Consider the following 15,582-nt stretch of genomic DNA (forward strand, 5'->3'; position numbering starts at 1 on the left):
ACGATGCTTTCCTTCATTTGGGTAGAGCATCAGCACAGTATCGGCTTGAGCCTTTCCGTTGCATCCTTCTTTATTTTAGCCTCCATCAGACAAACAGCTTTTCAGTGACCTGAAGCCCGCATGACATAGGCCATCATTGCCCACGGCACCCATATCCTGCAGAGCATTTGATCCCATAGGATTTTCAGAATGGATGTCCTTTTCAGTTCTTAAACTAGTTATCGTCTGTCCACAGCCTAAAGGACTTGCTTGCACCTAGTTTTGTGGTAAAGTGGCATCTCAGCCCTGTGAGGAAACGTTGGCAGTTTATTCACAGCCGAGGGCAAATATTACTGTAGGTAAAACTGTATTAGGTGACGTAATGGGACTGATTCCAGGGTGTTAGTGTAATCCAGAAAGCTCCCTTCTCTCTGCTGTGCTAGCCTCTGAACCCAAATTAGTCCAGATTGGAACTGGGCGAGAGTTAAATTGATAGGGCCATTCTTTTTAAATAAATACTGTTTTTATTTATTTATTTTCATGGTGCAGAAGATAAATTTGGAGAAAACGATTGTTACAACAGTACACAACAAGTAACTTGTCCATAGCTGTCAACTTACAGATTTGAAAATAAGGGACCAGCAGCCAAAATAAAGGATCAGCAATTACTTTGATAAAATATGTATTTTGTTGCATGCAAATGGCTTTAGATACCTATTAGGTCCATAAATTACCATATAGCATATATTCAGCACAAAAAAAGCAACAATTTGTTGTTGACAAAGGACAGCTGAAGATAGAAAGGGCCCCATTACCTTCAGTAGCTTATTTAAGGGACATCATCAATAAGGGACAGCAGCGGGAATGGCGCTAGGATAAGGGACTGTCCCGCCAAATGAGGGACACTTGACAGATATGCTTGTCCTGATAAAATTACAGACTTTTATCATGCGATCAGGCCATTCTTGATCCGGAAACATTATGCAAGCAAAGCATTTCTGTTCCCCTCATTTCATAAAGGTTTTGTGAGTTTTTAATACATGCCACTTACAACTATCAGACGCAGACACACAAAAGCTAAGCATTCTTGGGTTTTATGTATACTGTGAATGGGGGGGGGGGAATGCAGCCATTTCCATCAAAAGTAATTAAAAACATTGGAGCGTGTGCTTGGGGCTTATGGTGTCCAGAGGTTTATATCTAAGGAATGATCTCATTCCTTTCTGATGATGAGCTACTATTACAGTGGTTGCATTTTAAAGATATGCATGGTTTTGTTTGTTTTTTTGCTTTATTGTCCGGCTTATGTTATACACCCTGGTGGCAAAGAACAGAACCAGACAGGGATGGGGTTAAAGAACCGACTGATGTCGGAGTTATGCCTACATAGTGTATATATTGTTTTCCTCTCGCTCTCTTTCCTTCCCCGCCCCTCCCCGTGCTCTCTCCCCTTCCCTCTCGCCTCGGTATTAGCAATCTGCTTTGGTACTTTGACATCAGGGATTTCCCTGGTGGATTTTGTCACAGAAAAAAGAGAATCATCAATATCGCAGTTAAACTTGACTTTCAAAGCTAATAGTATCTCATTTGGGGGCTCAAATTTAATAAATTTTCTTTGATTCTGGGTGCGTTTTTAAACATCAAACAATGAATTGGCCAGGGTGCAGTAAAATATTTAGATCTATTGACTATGGTTCAGAAGGGTAGAAGGCAAAAAAAAAAAAAACCTTAAAAAAAAAACTGGTGGGTTTGATGTTGATAAATTCTTAGTACCTTAATCCACATTAATGTTTTCTTTTATCTGTGTGCATATTGGCTACAATGAGAAACTGGAACGTTAGCATATATGAACCAGAACAAATCCAGTAAAATGTGTATTATTAGAGGTATGGTGAAAACAACGTGTTTGTATTAAGGTTAACATCTGAACAAAATTACACATGCTGACAGAAGACCCCCCGAGACCGTGTTTGTTCCATTGGGCTCTCCATCCTGAACCCAGAACAGTATGAGCAGAAAGGAGGATGCATGAAGGACCTATGCTGTTATAAAAATTGCATTATAGTGCATAAGTTTGGCAGCCACAGGTATTGACAGGAATTCTTTAGGTCAGCCTGGGATCTGTAAAGCTCCCTATTCCCATAGACTAAAGCACAGAATGTATGTGTGTGTATCCTATAAATCTGTAAAATCTCACCTAACATTTGTACATCGTACAGACAGCATGCATGTATATTTATTTATTTATGCATGCATTTGGCTATTCTTAAAAATAGGATTACTTGTAGAAGGAAGTATCACATAGAATTTGAAGTGTCCACATTGGCTTTCATAATGGTATTATTTTTATGTAAGGTATCCTCGGTCATTAGTATTGGGTATGTTAATTAGATCCATAATTAGTATTTATTTGTCATATGTGGTGCTACCTGATTTTTTTTCCTTTTCCAATTTTAAGATTAAGTACTTAGCATCATTTGCTGCTCCTGGGAATAATTTTTATTTGAAAGATATATATTAGCACATTAGTATTGGAGTACAGGATGATGCAATCCAGTTGAGCTACTGGATATCATCATCATCATCATTATTATTATTATTATTTTCAGAACAAGGCAGAATATTACTCGTTTAAAAGTGTTACAGTTGACCCCTTGTAGAAGAAAAGAAGGAATAGCTTTATGTTGTATGTAAAGACCTTTTGCTTTTAATTAAAAGATCCTATGCACGTTTGCTCAGAGGTGTTCCCCATTGTGCAGTCTTTTTTTGAGTTAGGTGGATAGATAATAGCTATAGTTTTTCTCGATTACCAAGACAGTTGAAAAGAACAAGGAAAATAAAACATCACAAACGGCGAACAAGTGAGACAGATAGAAAAGTTATTATTTCGGTATTTCTTACCTCGCTTTACAGACAATGGGCACTAGATATCGACCAAGTTACTATCGTAGGTTCCCATCATCCTAAAAGATCTGACCAAAGATTGCCAGTTGGTTGTGCAGTTTCAGAGTGAGCACTTTTGTGTATTATGAAGCAATACAACTGCAAAGAAAAATCATTGTTTGTTCAATGACCGCTGTCTATGTTCTGATGTCACAATACGTCCTAGGAATCAGCCTAGGTGAGCCCTGGGCACATGCGTTCCTCAGTCCTCTTTCCTCCTCCTATCAGGCTGCAAATAATTTATTATTGTTGTTGTTGTTCTTGTTGTTGTTATTTGAACGGTTGTAGCTTATTGTTTCATCCAAACCTGACCATTGTGACTTACCATGATCTTGTTTGTTTGAAGCAAGCCAACTTTGAACTCTGAGTTTTGAAGCGAGTGTGCTACAGTTTGGATTAATCTGGGGTTGCCATGTTTCCTCTCCCCCACAAGGTGCTATTTTTCCCAGTTAAATCCTGGACATGTCCGGGAAATTCCGGACATAATAGCAACCCTAATTAATCACGACTATGGCTAATTTTTTAGCTGACGCGGCAGCTAAAAAAGCCAATGCAATTCTGGGCTGCATCAATAGGAGTATAGCATCTAGATCAAGGGAAGTAATAGTGCCACTGTATTCTGCTCTGGTCAGACCTCACCTGGAGTACTGTGTCCAGTTCTGGGCACCACAGTTCAAGAAGGACACTGACAAACTGGAGCGTGTCCAGAGGAGGGCAACCAAAATGGTCAAAGGCCTGGAAACGATGCCTTATGAGGAATGGCTAAGGGAGCTGGGCATGTTTAGCCTGGAGAAGAGGAGGTGAAGGGGTGATATGATAGCCATGTTCAAATATATAAAAGGATGTCACATAGAGGAGGGAGAAAGGTTGTTTTCTGCTGCTCCAGAGAAGCGGACACGGAGCAATGGATCCAAACTACAAGAAAGAAGATTCCACCTAAACATTAGGAAGAACTTCCTGACAGTAAGAGCTGTTCGACAGTGGAATTTGCTGCCAAGGAGTGTGGTGGAGTCTCCTTCTTTGGAGGTCTTTAAGCAGAGGCTTGACAACCATATGTCAGGAGTGCTCTGATGGTGTTTCCTGCTTGGCAGGGGGTTGGACTCGATGGCCCTTGTGGTCTCTTCCAACTCTATGATTCTATGATTCTAATCAAATATGGAAGGAGAAACCACGCTGGAGGATTTTGGAAAGTTTTCACTTTCATTTTCGCTTACCTGCCTCGGAATGTGAGTCAGGATTTAGCATATAGAACAGTAGCAATAAATGTGTTGATGATTGTTGTTTGTTTGGATATTAACATAAACACAAGCATGGGAACTAGTGGTTCTCCCCCCCACACCCGATTTTGTACTTTTTCCTTTTACCGAACACATAATGAATGAAGGGATTTCCCACCTTGACAGAAGGTGGCAGTACAATACCAACTGCATGAGGTTGTATTTATCTACATATGTATGGAAATATCTCATTTACTGCGCTGAGCGGTTTGTTGTTGTTTCTTTAAACTCTGCCTTTTGGAATACTAAATCCAAACTACTTGGACTTTGCAAAAGAAAACGGATTCTAGCTACTTGTACTGGAGCCTATTGCTAGTTAGCAGATACCTGCTATTTTTATAGGAACCTATTATCACGCTTCTAATAAGATGCTTAACCAAGTGACATTTTTAAAAATACTCTTTGTTAAGTATACTTGGGCAGCTTTGCAACATAACTGGCCATTAACAAAAGAACAAAATCAAGACCTTTCTGCAAAAAGGCTTAAGATCATTGTATGAATGTCAAAGCAGTTGTTGTTTTAAAAATATTTTGGTGGCGTGTTGCTTCTCCGGGGCAGATGGCAATTCTCTGCTAACCAAGCAGGCAATAATGACTATATCCATAGGACGCTTATTGCGTACGATTTCGCGCTGCGATTTCCTTGACCTCAAATTGTGTGTTTGTAGAGTTTTGTGTACTGGTTGGATGAGAAGCCTTTAGCGACTTTCCTTCCCATCTCATTTCAGTCTGGAGAAGGGGATATGCTTTTTTTCTTCTTAACATTCTCTCCCAGCACTCTGAATTAGAGATTTATTTGCAACGAAAAATCAATTAGTCCTAAATTTATTCATGGATTTCAGGTCCAGCGATCAATGCAAGTCCACTCAGTGGACTCAAGGGGACCCACTTCATCCCAGTTAATGTGTCTGAAGGGGAATTACCATTGATACTGTTTTTTCCCTTTTAGGTCAGAGATCAGATCTCGCTGTCACGGACTGCGGCAACCAGGAATGACTTCACCCTGCAGCTACCTAAGTTGCACCTGGAGACCTTTGCGATGGAAGGGCTAAAGGGCGGGCCAGAGGTTGTAGCATTCCAGGTTAGATTTTTAAATAACCTTTCTTTGCGAAGCAAAGGGTTTCCAAAACTTAATAATAATAATAATAATAATAATAATAATAATAATAATAATAATGCTATAAATAAAAGCAGAAATGTAGTGGCCTGTAATTAACAAAATTAAGTTTCCGAACTTGTGCTCGACTGAAATCGTTATATTAGAACAACACTTTTGCATTCCAGATTGAGTATCAAGGATCTGTAGAAAGGATTTTAGCAAACACAAATGGTGCACGCCACGCCTAGAAATCACTGCGGTCAGGCAAGAGGGAAATAAAATGCCTTTCACTTTTTTAAAAGTTGGGTTCAGAACAGTATTTCTCTCAACATCACTTTCGAAGAAAAGAAATGTGCCCTAGATTAATATTTAAGGATGGCATCAGCAGTGGGTCACCCAGGAGAAAAGAATTACAAAGCAGGGTGTGTTGGAGTCCCTTGGTTTCACCGCAGCTGGGGCAGTTCAGATGGCTGAGAAAGATTCTACCGTTATTGATCTTTTTAGCCATTTTCTGACACCTTCTGGCACCGGCTGAAGACAGTACTCTGACAAATGAAATAGACAATGGATGCAGCTGTCAAGGCATCGGAATCAGAAAACAGCCCTTCTAGAACGGAGTGCAAGCCCCAACTTATCTTCTTGCTTCATATAAATGATCCAAGAATTCTTAAGTGCTTAAGTGTTTTTGTGAATGGATTCATTCTTAACAAAGTCGCAGTAGTGCCCTTACCAGAAAGAACTTTATTAAACTTCTGGGCCTTGGCCTTGGGCATGCACCCCTGTAGTGACAAATGAGGCTGCGGTACGATGATCAAAAATACGGGACTATTGTACTGGGGATGCTTGGGGGTATTGCTATGGAGGCACTATGGTGTGCCTTGAGTAAGGAGCCCCATACCTGGATAGAGAAATGCAAAGATTGAGTCTTAGGTCTGGTGATGGGCCTGAATATCAGCTTTGTGTGATATCAGGATATCTGTGATTGGTGTCATATACAAGCCCAGCACTCATGGTCAGCCATGCTGGACACTGATGAGGAACAGGGCCAAACTGGTCTCCTATCCACCCATGGTGGCCCTTCCATATGAAATCTATAAAGGTAAAGGGACCCCTGACCATTAGGTCCAGTTGTGGCCGACTCTGGGGTTGCGGCACTCATTTCGCTTTATTGGCCGAGGGAGCCAGCGTACAGCTTCTGGGTCATGTGGCCAGGAAGCAGCGCACGGAAACACTGTTTACCTTCCCGCCGGAGCGGTACCTATTTATCTACTTGCACTTTGACGTTCTTTTGAACTGCTAGGTTGGCAGGAGCAGGGACTGAGCAACAGGAGCTCACCCCGTCGTGGGGATTCGAACCACCGACCTTCTGATTGGCAAGCCCTAGGCTCTGTGGTTTAACCAACAGCGCCACGCACTGTATAGGCCTGAGCAAATGCATTTTGGGTAACTTAAGATGGCAGGTTAGCCACCGTGTGTAGGAGCTGAGCTGAGCTCTCACTTTAAAGCACATCCATCTATCTCTGCTGAAGCATGTCCATGTGCTCAGGTGAGTCGTCCTGGCCAAAGCAGTGGCAGAAAGAGCACATGACCATAGGTGCCATTTATGTGGGGCTGTGGGTGCCAAGGCACCCATAAAATTTTCATGGGGGGCGGGGCTGGCAGGGCGACCCAACACGTCACTCGCGTGGCATCACATGGAACGATGAGGCCCGACGGGGCTTGTCACAGCCATGGAAGGGTCTGATGGGCCCATTGCGCCATGTGACATTATGCTTACGATGGGCACGCCCCATGTGGGGCAGAACCCAGCACAGCTGCATGCAACAGCTGTCATATCCACCTCTCCTGTTGGGAGCAAGGTGTGGTTGGAGTGGACTAAATTGTCAGCCTCACACCAGCCCTCTCTTCAAGTCTGGACCCCAGCCCTGGTTGTACATTTTTATTTTTTTAAAAGAACACACTGTTGTTGTTGTTGTTGTTGTTGTTGTTGTTTAGTCGTTTAGTTGTGTCCGACTCTTCGTGACCCCATGGACCAGAGCACGCCAGGCACTCCTGTCTTCCACTGCCTCCCGCAGTTTAGTCAAACTCATGCTGGTAGCTTTGAGAACACTGTCCAACCATCTCGTCCTCTATCGTCCCCTTCTCCTTGTGCCCTCAATCTTTCCCAACATCAAGGGTCTTTTCCCGGGAGTCGAGTCTTCTCATGAGGTGGCCAAAGTATTGGAGCCTCAGCCTCAGGATCTGTCCTTCCAGTGAGCACTCAGGGCTGATTTCACACACTAGAAGCCACTAGAAGAGATTTGAATTTGGAAAACAGCATGGGGTTGAAAGGGTTATGGCACACACATGCACACACACCCTAGCACAGAAGTGCTAGAAAGTTCCTGGGGTTGTTTGCAGATTCCTTTTGCAACTAAAATCACAGATCTCCCAGCATCGCGTCTAGTTTGGCCCTTGTGATTCTGATTCCTGCAAGCACCCAAATTCATGCTTCCTGACTGGTTAGGTAAACTATCGGCCAATCTGATAGTTTAACAGCCCTGGGGTGAAAGGAATGTCCACATTGTATGCTGAGTGACATGTATAAATTTTCTCTTTTGAGATAAAATACTTTGGCTTTGTCACTTGTGGAGTTTTCCAGGTGGCTATGCCCCAGAGTTTTAAGAATAGGAACAAGTGACCTAACCCCAAGCACAGCTTTTGGAAAGTATGTGCAGCCAATTTCAATGGGTCTTACTTTCCAGTGTGCTCATGACCAACATCAAAATGGTATAAAAATGAAATAAATGCTCTATATGTGTATTTTGTGGCTTAAAATCTACATGGTATGTATTTCCCCCCTAGTATTACATAGCTATTCAAAGTACCTTTATAGTTATCGACAAAAAAACCTTTTTGGAATGGAAAAAGTCAAGGTTAATAAATAATGGATTCTTTCCATCTACGTCATAGAGTAGATCCATTGAAATCAATGGACTCAAGTCACTTAACTCCACTTACTTCAATGGGTCTATTCTGGCTGACATTGGATGTTACCCTGTGTTAGTCATGCTTTCTCTTCATGTCTAAAAACTGTGGAGGACCTCTATTCAGGTGGTTTGCTATCATTTTTGCTTGAGGCCCTATCAAAGATTTAGAAGCAGGAAATGGGAATAATCAATTGAAAATAAAGGATTTTCAGTTGGGTCATTGCCTAGTTAAACCAGATAAAGGTGATTCTTATTTAATTGGTCTTTATTCCTATTACTCTCTTCTAACACTCACAGGCACATACTTTACCTGTTTCCCAATCTTGCTTCAGTTTAAAGTTTTCTTATTAACTCTGTGGCAAGGGTGTCCTAATACCCAAAGTATGAAATCTTTCATGATCGACTATCCTCCAAATGAACAACTGACTCACTTTTAAATGTATTGTTCCCCACTTGCAAATCAGCACAGAAATACCAAATTTACTTGCAATTGTTATTATTGTTATTTCTTCTTGTTTAATTTATGAATAACCTTTTACATATAACTCAAGGCAATTTACAAACATACCCTAAAAGCAGCTAAACATAGTTTTAAAAACAGCACACACCCCTCCAAAAATAGGTTTTCAAACAATCTTTTAATCATATATACCTATTTTGGGGGGAGGATTGCCCAGAGTTGTTGAGCTTTTGGGAGGGATTGCACAGGGTTGTTGACCTTTTTTTTGAGGGGGGGTGCCAAAAATCGCCCACCCGCACGCGTCGCAAAATCCGCCTCTCGTCTATCCCCTTGCCGGCAGAAGCTGCCAATCGCCTGCCCAATTGCCGCAGCGTCAGCCAATCAATACCAGCCCTTGACGCAGCAACCAATCAAACGCCCAATAGCTGCTGACAGCCACGGAAGCAACCAATCAAACGTCTACCCTATTCACTATCCATGTATAGGACGACTCCCACTTTTTAGCATGAATTTTAAATTAAAAAAAAAACCCTAGTCTTGTACACGGAAAAGTACGGTACATTTTTTTCCAATGAGAGCATCATTTGCCCACGCCAGTTGCCATCAATTCTGTCCCGGTCTTTTATTACCTTAGTATACTATAGTGTGACCAAGAAGCAGAACTCGGGGCAGATAGGGAACCGGTCTTAGTTTTTAAAGGCTGCCGTGACATAGGATAGCCTCTGTGGATCCACTTTTTTTCTTCTTTCTGCCACATAATTAAATGGCTGACATTCATCCTTGTGGGTTACACTGACCTCTCCAGTTAGGCAGTAAGTTCAGTGCATGGATGTGCAGATGATATTAAGTTCAGTTGGGACTTACAAATCCCGGTGAGCCCTTAAATGATAGGCATTGTTTTTATGTGTCTCATAGAGCTTTTTTCTTTGTTGTGAAATGTATTCTTCCGCTATGGTTTAAATATCCTGTTTCATTTCTTCAGGCAATTTACTTCATTAAACTCGTGTCAGAAACAACTAAGGACCCCGTATTTTAGTCCTAAAGTACATAAACAGTGGACACTAATTATTCAGAGCAAGATATGTGTTTTTAAAGTTCTGATACTGGGCAAAGCAGCTGCTTAATAGCGCAGTCCCGTGCATGTTTACTCAGAAGTAAATCAATGGGGCTTAGTCCCAGGTAAAGGACTAAAATGGCCCCGGGGAATATTTGATGTTTTCTCCCCTTATAGCTTTGATCTATAGGCTACCACTAAAACGAGGCTGCATTTTAGGCTGCATTTTAAACTGTATTCTAACTTATATTTTAATCAACTGTTTTTTGTGTGTGTGTGTTTGGTTTGTTTTGTTTTTAATGTTTTTACTGTATTTATATTCAGTGTTAACCACCCTGAGCCCGGTCTTGGCCAGGGAGGGCAGGGTATTAAAAAAAAAAAATATTATTATTATTAATAAGTGTGGATGGGATGGCAGCCTAAATCTAACTTTGCGCCGCAGTAGCGGATAGTAGTTAAAGTGATAAAATGCTTTATATGACAAAAGCTTTAAATTTAATCAGACGTCGCTGCAATTCTGGAGTGACTCGAAAACGTGCTTAGTAATTTTATTTCGCAACATTTATATAACGCTTGATTTTAATAAAAACCTCAAAGTTGTTTTCAAAAGGAACAAAACAATAAAATTATCAGGAAAAACAACAACAGTTAAAAACAAGTATTTAGAACCTTCAAAAAGCATGAAAACCATCAAGAAGCAAAAACCAGATTAAAACACCCGGCAGCGTCTACATGTTTGGACAGGCTTGCCTAAACAAACAAACCAAATGTTTTTATCAGGTGTCAAAAAAGACCATAGTGACAGCTCTTGTCTATTGCCACTGTACGATGAAGGAGTTACCATGTGGGGCAATTGAGCACTGCCCCGTGTTCATATGAAAGAGCTGCAGCAAAAGAACGGAATACTAATAAATGGCATAATGAGTGACTCAATTATTTTGACATTATTTGCGTGTCAAAACATGATTGCTAAAATCAGTGGAAGGATTATTGCAGTCCTTAGTGATTTTCTCCGGAAGGAGCATATAAAAGTAATTCCGCCATTCTCAGAGGTGTGAAACATAAAAGCCCGCAGGCCATTTGCAGCGCCCTCTCTTACTGTTTGCCCTCTTTGGGGGGTAGGCAAAAACCATTTTAAGTGATGCTTCCTGTCAGGGAACTGCCATCTGAGACGCAGGAGGTGAAAGAGCTCACGGAGGGTGAGAGAGACCATTCAGCTGAGGAGGGGACCAGCAGGGGGAGAAGTGGAGTTCCAAGGGAAAGTGAGTCGGAGGGAGGGCTCAGAGACACTTCGAGCGAAAATAGTGGGGAGGTTTCAGGACCTCCTGTAGGGACACCCACTCCTCGCCGGAAACTGTCACGCCGAGAGTCCAGAAGACGCGTTTCCGTTAAGGAGCTTTTATGCTGGAAGAAGTTCCGTAAACGCCCACTGTCCGATTCAACGAGCGACTGATGGAGCCATGCTTAAGGAGCTCCGTCAGAGACAGAGGTTTGTGGACTTAGCCAAACTCTGAGGGACTAGGATTTTACGCACAAGCAGCTCACCATCCCATCACAGCAATCGGACAGTCCCTGAAAGCAGCTTGTGCAGAGAGGCATCATGAGCAACCCAGCCGGAGCCGGGGGAGCAGGAGGAGCTGGAGAGGGTCCAAGCCTGGAAGAAAGGTACAGGGTGTTGGAGCTCCAGCTAGCGCTGCAAACGGCGAGGCTAGAGGAAAGGAGGGCGCAGGATGCAGATAAGACAAAAGGCGCCCCACTAGCAAGAAAGATGCCAGGATTGGTGCAGAAGTTTGGGGGGGACCCCAGGAACTATCAAGCCTTTAGGACAGAGATGCAGTATGCTCTCGAGCTGCAGTTTAACGACTTTCCCGACGAGGCATCGCGAGTGGCGTTTGTGATTGGCCATCTCGAAGGGGGGGCGAGAGACTGGGTTAGACCCCTGATGGCAGGGAATAGTGAAATGCTGAAGGACACGAGGAAGTTTTTTCACGCCATGGATTTGATGTTTTCCAGCGAGATTGAACAGGGACTGGTGCGCAGACAATTGATGGCTTGCAAACAGGGGAGCCGATCGGTTCGTGAGTACTGGACTGAGTTTACAATGTTGATACATAAATTGGGATGGGACCTATTGGCGGAACCCATTCAAATGCTCTTTGAAGAAGGGCTTTCTTCGGCGGTGAAAGACGAACTTTCCCGGGCGCCCAGGGCGGAGTCTATGGACCAGCTGACCAAATCAGCGCTGACCATTGGAGCGCGCCAGGAGGCAAGAGCCTTGGAGAAGCGGGAGGGGAAAGGAGAGCGTTGGAGGGATTTCCGCATTCCAGAGATTCCAGAGCCAAGTTTCCCGCCAGGAGAGCCGATGGAAGTTGGAACAGCGCGCGCGCGCGCAGTTTCAAATCCCAGTGAAGGGAGGAAGAAGGAGGGAAAGAGCGCCAAGAAATGTTATCTCTGCCAGCAGCCAGGTCACTTTGCCAGAGTCTGCCCGCAAAGAAAGGAATGGCAAGGGATGGCGGGAGCTGTTGGGGGGAAGGAGGAGGGAGTCCAGGAGCCAGTAAAAGCCAACGCCTGGCTGCCACCGTCGGGGCACTGCAGCCAGGCCAAGGAGCAGTAAAAGTGCCCACTCCGGAACCTCCAAGACCAGCCCTAGTAATAGAGGTGTTGCTAGAGCTGGCAAACGGATACCCACTAAAGACAAAGGCGCTGTTGGACTCAGGCAGCTCCTGTAATTTTATGAGTAAGGAGTTTGCAGCTGAACACCAGATACAGACACTCCCTTTAAGCAACCCCCTGCAGGTGACCACGATCGATGGGAGGGAGCTGTTGGGAGGAGAAGTTAGCCTACAGACCGTCCCAATGGTTATGAGGGTGGCCAGGCACACCGAAAGGATAGCGTTCAATGTGGCCACCCTGGGAGGGGCTCCCGTCATTTTGGGAATGAGCTGGCTAGCGTTGCATGACCCGCTAGTGGGCTGGCATCAGAGAGTGGTCTCCTTTGGGTCAGCACATTGCCTGGAACACTGCAGAGAGGGAAAGGTGCCAGAAGGGGCAAAAGCCTTTCTAGCAGGGACGGAAGTGGCAGACAAAGGGAAGGTGCCCAAACAATACGCTGATCTGAGCAAGGTCTTCAGCGAAAGGGAAGCAGATAAACTACCACCGCATAGAGACTTTGACTGCCAAATTAACCTGGTCCCTGGAGCCCAGCTCCCCGTGGGCAAGCTGTACGCCATGTCAGACAGGGAAATGCAGGAGTTAAGGGAGTTTATTGATAAAAACCTGAAGAGAGGTTTCATCAGAGAGTCCAGAGCGGTGGGGGGCAGCCCAGTGTTTTTTGTGGACAAGAAAAACACGGATAAACCGAGACTTGTAGTGGACTTTAGAGCCCTAAATGCAGTGTCAGAACCAGTGGCTTTCCCCATGCCCAGAATTGATGACATTTTGACCAGGGTGAGGAAGGGAAAGATATTCACTAAACTGGACCTGAGGGGGGCATACAACCTGATACGGATAAGGAAGGGGGATGAATGGAAAACCACCATGTTCACCCCTTTGGGGGCTTTTGAATATCTCGTTATGCCATTCGGATTACAAGGAGGCTCAGCATGTTTTCAATCGTTCATGAACCACGTCCTGGGACCTCTGCTCTACAAGAATTGTGTGGCCTTCCTCGATGACGTGTTGATATATTCAGAGAATGAGGAGCAGCATGTAAAGGATGTCAGGGAAGTGCTGAGCCAACTGCAAGCAAACCAGCTGTGGGTGAAATTGGAGAAGTGTCAGTTTCACACCAAGGAGGTGGAATTCCTGGGGTACCGCTTATCAGACAAGGGATTAGCCATGGATCCAGGCAAGGTCCAGGCGGTGCTGGAATGGAAGACACCAAAAACGAAAAAGGATGTGCAAAGGTTCTTAGGATTTGGGAACTTTTACCGTAAGTTCATCAAGAACTTTGCCCACTTAACGGCTCCCATCACGGACTGTCTCAGCAGCAAGAAGAAATTCATTTGGACGGCGGAGGCGGAGCAAGCATTTGAGGAATTGAAAAGGGCATTCGCTTCGGAAGAACAGCTCCTGCATGTGGATTTACAAAAACCCATGAGAGTGGAAACTGATGCCTCAGACCGGGCGGTGGGGGCGGTGCTGCTTCAGCCAGGGAGCAATAAATCGGAATGGAGACCGTGTGCCTTCTTTTCGCGTAAGCTGAACAAATCCGAGAGGAACTACACCGTATATGACCGAGAACTACTCGCCATTCACGAAGCGTTCCGGAGATGGAGACACTTACTAATTGGCGCACAGCATAAGGTGCAAGTGTGTACGGACCACAAGAATTTGGAGTATTGGAGAACGGCACGAGTGCTCAACCAACGACAAGTGAGATGGGCCCAGGAGTTCTCCAAATTCCATTTTGAAATCTGCTATGTGCCAGGTCCAGAAAACATCAGAGCGGACGCTCTCTCTCGCAAACCTGAATATTTGGAGGGGGAGGGAGCGCCTGAAGAGAGACATATTATCCCAGAGGACCACTGGGTGTGTGGGGCGGCCTGGGTGGGGCAAAGAGAACTGGTAGAGGGAACGGTAAATGATGAATACGCCCAGGATAAGCTCAGAGGTTTAAGGAGAGAGGGAGAAGACCCCGGAGGTTTTGAAGAAAGAAACGGGGCATTGTATTACAAAGGGGCACTATATATACCCGAAGGGGAATTGAGGGGGAGAGTACTCAAACAGCTGCACGACAATCCCACAGCGGGGCATTTTGGGCAACACAAGACCATGTGGTTGGTGACCAGGGAGTTTTGGTGGCCCAAGGTGAGGGAGGATGTACGGGAGTATGTGAGAAGGTGTGACCAATGCCAGAGAGCCAAAGGAGAAAGGCGGGCACCAGCGGGGTTATTAGAACCGTTACCCACACCAGAACGACCGTGGGAGGCGGTATCGATAGATTTTATGACTGATCTGCCTAAATCCCAGGGGAAAACCGCCATACTAGTCGTAGTAGACCTGTTAACTAAGATGGGTCACTTTGTAGCTTGCTCACATGCAGTCACGGCGGAAGAGACAGCGAAATTGTTTGTAGAACATATTTTTAGGCTGCATGGCGCCCCCTTGAGGGTGGTCTCCGACAGAGGGAAACAGTTCACGTCCAGATTCTGGAGGAAACTTATGAGCTTGTTGCACGTAGAGGTCAACTTTTCGACTGCCAGGCACCCGGAGACCAATGGGCAGGCGGAGAGGGCAAACGGTATCCTCCAACAATACCTGAGGTGTTATGTCAATGACAGAGAGAACGATTGGGTCGAAAAGTTGGCGCTAGCGGAATTTGCTTACAATAATGCAGAGAATGTGTCCACCGGGATGAGCCCCTTTTTGGCTAATTATGGGTGCCACCCCAGGGCGTTTCCAGGGGGAGGAGGGGAGAGATGGAGTGTCCCGGCCGCTGAACATTTTGTAGAAGAAATGGAAGCGATCCATCGTCAACTCCAACTCAACTTAGAAAGGGCCAAAGAAGAATATAAGAGGCAGGCAGACAAGAGCAGAAGGGAAGGTGAAACCATTAGGGTGGGGAGTCAGGTCTGGCTATCAACCCAAGGGTTGCCGTTCAAGGGGGGTTGCAAGAAATTGAGACCCAAAAGATTGGGACCATTTGAGGTCATCCAACAGGTCAACCCAGTGGCTTTCAGACTCCGGTTACCGAACCACATGAAACTGCACCCAGTATTCCACAGGTCATTACTGTCACCATATAGGGGGGAAGGTGAAGAGGTATCCACAAGGGGGCCAGCCATAGAAGAAAGGGAAAG

The 15,582-nt window shown here is 44.7% G+C and overlaps 1 protein-coding gene across 7 annotated transcripts in view; it reads left to right on the plus strand.

The window, feature by feature from the left end:
- Positions 1-15,582, plus strand: part of CCDC171 (coiled-coil domain containing 171) — a 215,273-nt gene that overhangs the window by 140,436 nt on the left and 59,255 nt on the right. For 6 of the 7 annotated variants that reach the window (XM_053370256.1, XM_053370261.1, XM_053370259.1 and 3 more), the window contains one exon: positions 5,149-5,280. The exons of the other annotated variant lie outside the window; for it this stretch is intronic. In XM_053370256.1, the coding sequence (XP_053226231.1) occupies positions 5,149-5,280 (132 nt within the window). The remainder of the gene's footprint in view (positions 1-5,148; positions 5,281-15,582) is intronic. 7 annotated transcript variants of the gene reach the window in all.

The sequence above is a fragment of the Podarcis raffonei genome, chromosome 17 (assembly GCF_027172205.1).
Source record: "Podarcis raffonei isolate rPodRaf1 chromosome 17, rPodRaf1.pri, whole genome shotgun sequence".
NCBI classification, from domain to species: Eukaryota; Metazoa; Chordata; class Lepidosauria; order Squamata; family Lacertidae; genus Podarcis; species Podarcis raffonei.